We start from the raw sequence: 4,028 nt of genomic DNA on the forward strand, positions 1-4,028 counted from the left end.
GAACTTTTGAAATTTCGTGCTAATGAAGAAGATGATGAATTTTGTGTTATTTTTCCCTTTTTATTTCATTTAATATCCAAATGACCAAAATTCCCTTCCTTATTAAACTTTCAAAAATTCCATCCATGTCCTATTTTTTCCATGAACTTAGAAATTGGTCAAATTGTTATTTAAACCCTCCTAATTAATATTCCAAAGCAATTTCATACTAAAAACTTCTAGAATGCAAGTTTTGCAAATTATTCGATTTAGTCCCTAATATCAACTTAAGCACTTTATGCATAGAATTTCATCACGAAATTTTCACACAATCATGCAATCATATCATGAACCTCAAAATAATAATAAAATAAATTTTTCTACCTCGAATTTGTGGTTTTGCAACCACTGTTGCATTTAGTCCCTATTTCGGGATGTTACGTTTCATAATCATGAAATATAGCTATGGCGAGCAAGATCTTGATGGATTTAAACATAGCTACAAGAGAAAAAGTTTCATCATAGTCAACACCATGAATTTGACGAAAACCGTTAGCGACTAATCGCCCCTTGTATGTTTGTACATTACCATCCATGTCCGTTTTCTTTTTGAAAACCCACTTGCACCCTATAGGTTTAACCCTTTCGGGTGGGTCAACCAAAGTCCATACTTGGTTTTCATACATGGAATCCATCTCAGATCTCATGGCCTCGAGCCATTTCTCAGAGTCTGGGCTCGCCACCGCTTCTTGATAAGTCCTAGGCTCATCTTGATCTATAAGAAGAATGTCACCATGCATTGTAATGAGAAATCCATATCTCTCAGGTGCATGGCATTCTCTTAAAGATCTAAGCGGTGGTTATGTTTCTACAACAGTTACTTGTTCCTCAATTTCTTGTGGAATTTACTGTTGTTCTATCTCTGGTTCAGTGGTATCTTGTGATTCTCGAATTTCTTCAAGTTCAATCTTTCTCCCACTTCATTTTCTAGAAACAAATTCTCTCTCTAGGAAGACACCAGTTTGAGCAACAAACACTTTGTTCTCAGTGGGATTAAAGAAATAATATCCTTTGGTTTCTTTCGGATACCCCACAAAGATACACCTTTCATATTTGGGTTCAAGCTTAGTAGATGTCTGACATTTAATATAAGCTTCGCAACCCCAAATTTTCATAAAAGTCATACTGGGACGTTTCCCAGTCCACATCTCATATGGCTGTTTCAAGTGCATGTCCCCAAAAGGAAGTCGGTAGATCAGCATGACTCATCATGGATTGAACCCTGTCTAATAGAGTTCGATTTCTTCTCTCAGAAACTCCATTCCATTGAGGAGTACCAGGAGGAGTAAGTTGTGAGACAATCCTACATTCCTTCAAAAGATCATCAAACTCTAGGCTCAAATACTCTCCACCTCGATCAGATCAAAGTGTCTTAATAGTTTTGCCTAGTTGATTTTGTACTTCATTTTTGAATTCCTTGAACTTTTCAAGGGCCTCAGACTTATAGCACATGAGATAAACATACCCATATCTACTGAAATCATCAATGAAAGTAATGAAGTAGTGAAATCCACCTCTGGCTTGTGTATTTATTGGTCCACATACATCTGAATGTATTAAGCCCAATAAATTACTAGCTCGTTCACTTTTACCATTAAAAAGAGATTTAGTCATTTTTCCTAATAAGCAAGATTCACATACTTCAAATTGTTCAAAAACAAATGAATCCAAGAGACCATCTTTATGGAGTTTGGATATGCGTTTCTCACTTATGTGGTCCAAATGACAATGCCAAAGATAAGTTTGATTTGAGTCATTTATTTTAGATCTTTTAGTATTTATGTTGTAAATGGGATTCATTTGATCTAAAATATAGAGGCCATTAATCAATTGTGCCGAACCATAGAAAACATTATTGAGATAAAAGGAATAACAATTATTCTTAATTATTATATCAAAACCAATTTTATCTAAATAAGAAATTGAAATAATGTTTTTAGTCAAACTGGGCACAAAATAACAATCCTCTAAAATTAAACCAAGTCCACTAGGCAAAGATAAAGTATATGTTCCCACAGCTAATGCAACAACTCTTGCTCCATTTCCAACTCAAGGTCCACATCTCCTCTAGCCAAAGTCCTACTCCTTTGTAGTCCCTGTACAGAAGTAAAAAATATGAGAACCACAACCAGTATCTAATACCTAAGAAGTAGTAGTTGATAAATTAATATCAATAACATAAATACCTGAAGCTGACGTTCCACTTGCTTTGGCCTTCTTGATTTCCTCAAGATAGACAGGGCAGTTCCGCTTCCAATGTCCAGTCACACTACAATGAAAATAGTTTCCTTCCTTAGACACCCCACCTTTAGGTTTCAGTGCAGCCTTTCCTTTCCAAGATTGGGCTTACCTTTGCCCTTAGGCTTTGTCGGGACTTTGGCCTTTCCCTTACCCTTATTGTTACGAACCATCAGTATGGGCTTGGGTCCAACCTTTTTCATGTTTCCTTCAGCAGTTTGTAACATGCTAAGCAATTGTGGCAGAGTCTTGTCAATTTTTTTCATATTGAAATTGAGGACAAACTGGCTGTAGCTATCTGGCAACGATTGCAGAATAACATCAGTGGCCAACTCTTGGCCCAATGGAAACCCAAGCTTAGACAGGCATTCAATATAACCAATCATCTTAAGGACATGAGGTCCTACTGGGCTTCCTTCAGCCAACTTACATTGGAATAGGGCCTTAGAGGTATCGAACCTCTCTTGCCTTGCTTGCCCTTGATATAGTTCTTTCAAGTGCTCGATCATATCATAAGCAACCATATCCTCATGTTGCTTTTGAAGCTCAGGATTCATAGTGGCAAGCATAAGACATCTAACGTCTACCATATCATCGAGATGCTTCTTGTAAGCATCTTTATCAGCCCTCGAGGCATTAGCAGGTGGTTCATCAGGAAGTGATTTTTCAATGACATATAATTTCCATTCTTGTTTGAGGACAATCCTCAAGTTACGGAACCAGTCAAGAAAGTTCAAACCATTCAATTTGTCCTTCTCAAGGACCGATCGAAATGAGAGTGTATTAGTGTTTGCAGCCATAATATATCTACAATAATAAAATATGCATGTGAATAAATTTACCAAGTTTATATCAATCATTAAAAGGACTTTATTATATGATGTTTCCCACTATTCTATTTCAAAATTAATAACCCTCATATATTAATTTCGGAAAGACTTTCTTGAAAGTATTTCTAGTGGGTCAAGGATCCATATTTCACCTCCTCTTAAGTCAGCTTTGGCTTTACTCTTAAGATTATGGTTATTTAGGTAAGCAACACTTGCTAATTACATCATATGTAACTCCTACAATTTGGTGAGCAACTCTTGTTCTAATCATCTTATGATTTATCCAAATTACTTGCCTCTAGGTTTCTAATCCTATTAGAGTAACCTAGTTAAGTCATTAACCAATTTTTAACTAGCGAATATCACTTGTTTATTCTTCGCGTTTAACCAAGATAAATACTAGTACTTCGCTTTGGCAAAACCTACATAGTATTGATCGAGCCCTTAACGAGGGCATAAATTGGAAGGCCATGTTGACTTAATATTTTAATAGAGGGATTTTATTAGAGTGTTACATCTTACCAATTATGGTCTACTTTAGTCCATTTAATCTTTTAATTGATCTCATCAATTAATGGGGTTTATTATTACCAAATTTGCATGGTTTAGACATCCATAGCATCTCATACATGAGTAAGTAAAGCAATAAATAAATGCAATAGTTATAGCCCATAAACTATGGTGGTTCAACCCAAGCCAATGGGAGAACCAAAAGGGAACCTAAAGGTGTAAGCCGTTTCACAAGCTGTCGATCCACACTAGTTGGCCCATCTTCCTTCTCGTCTAGTCCACAGCAACTTTTACAAATTACAAAATTCAGAAACTCGTTTTACATACGAGGGAGTAAGATGAGAAGAGAAATACAAAAGAATAGTAGTAAGGCACGACACGCAGGCTGTATTTATAAAATTACAACCTTTT

At 36.0% G+C, this 4,028-nt stretch overlaps 1 protein-coding gene across 1 annotated transcript; it reads right to left on the reverse strand.

The window, feature by feature from the left end:
* Positions 1 to 416: 416 nt before the first annotated feature.
* LOC128291588 (uncharacterized mitochondrial protein AtMg00820-like) lies at positions 417 to 779 on the reverse strand. Its single transcript, XM_053026768.1, has one exon. The coding sequence runs from the start codon at positions 777 to 779 to the stop codon at positions 417 to 419; it is 363 nt and encodes a 120-aa protein (XP_052882728.1).
* Positions 780 to 4,028: the final 3,249 nt, after the last annotated feature.

The sequence above is a fragment of the Gossypium arboreum genome, chromosome 4, assembly GCF_025698485.1.
Source record: "Gossypium arboreum isolate Shixiya-1 chromosome 4, ASM2569848v2, whole genome shotgun sequence".
In the NCBI taxonomy this organism is placed as follows: Eukaryota; Viridiplantae; Streptophyta; class Magnoliopsida; order Malvales; family Malvaceae; genus Gossypium; species Gossypium arboreum.

Excerpts from the sequence above, each read along its gene's own strand:
- LOC128291588 (XM_053026768.1), bottom strand. The coding sequence starts at position 779 with ATGCATGGTGACATTCTTCTTATAGATCAAGATGAGCCTAGGACTTAT.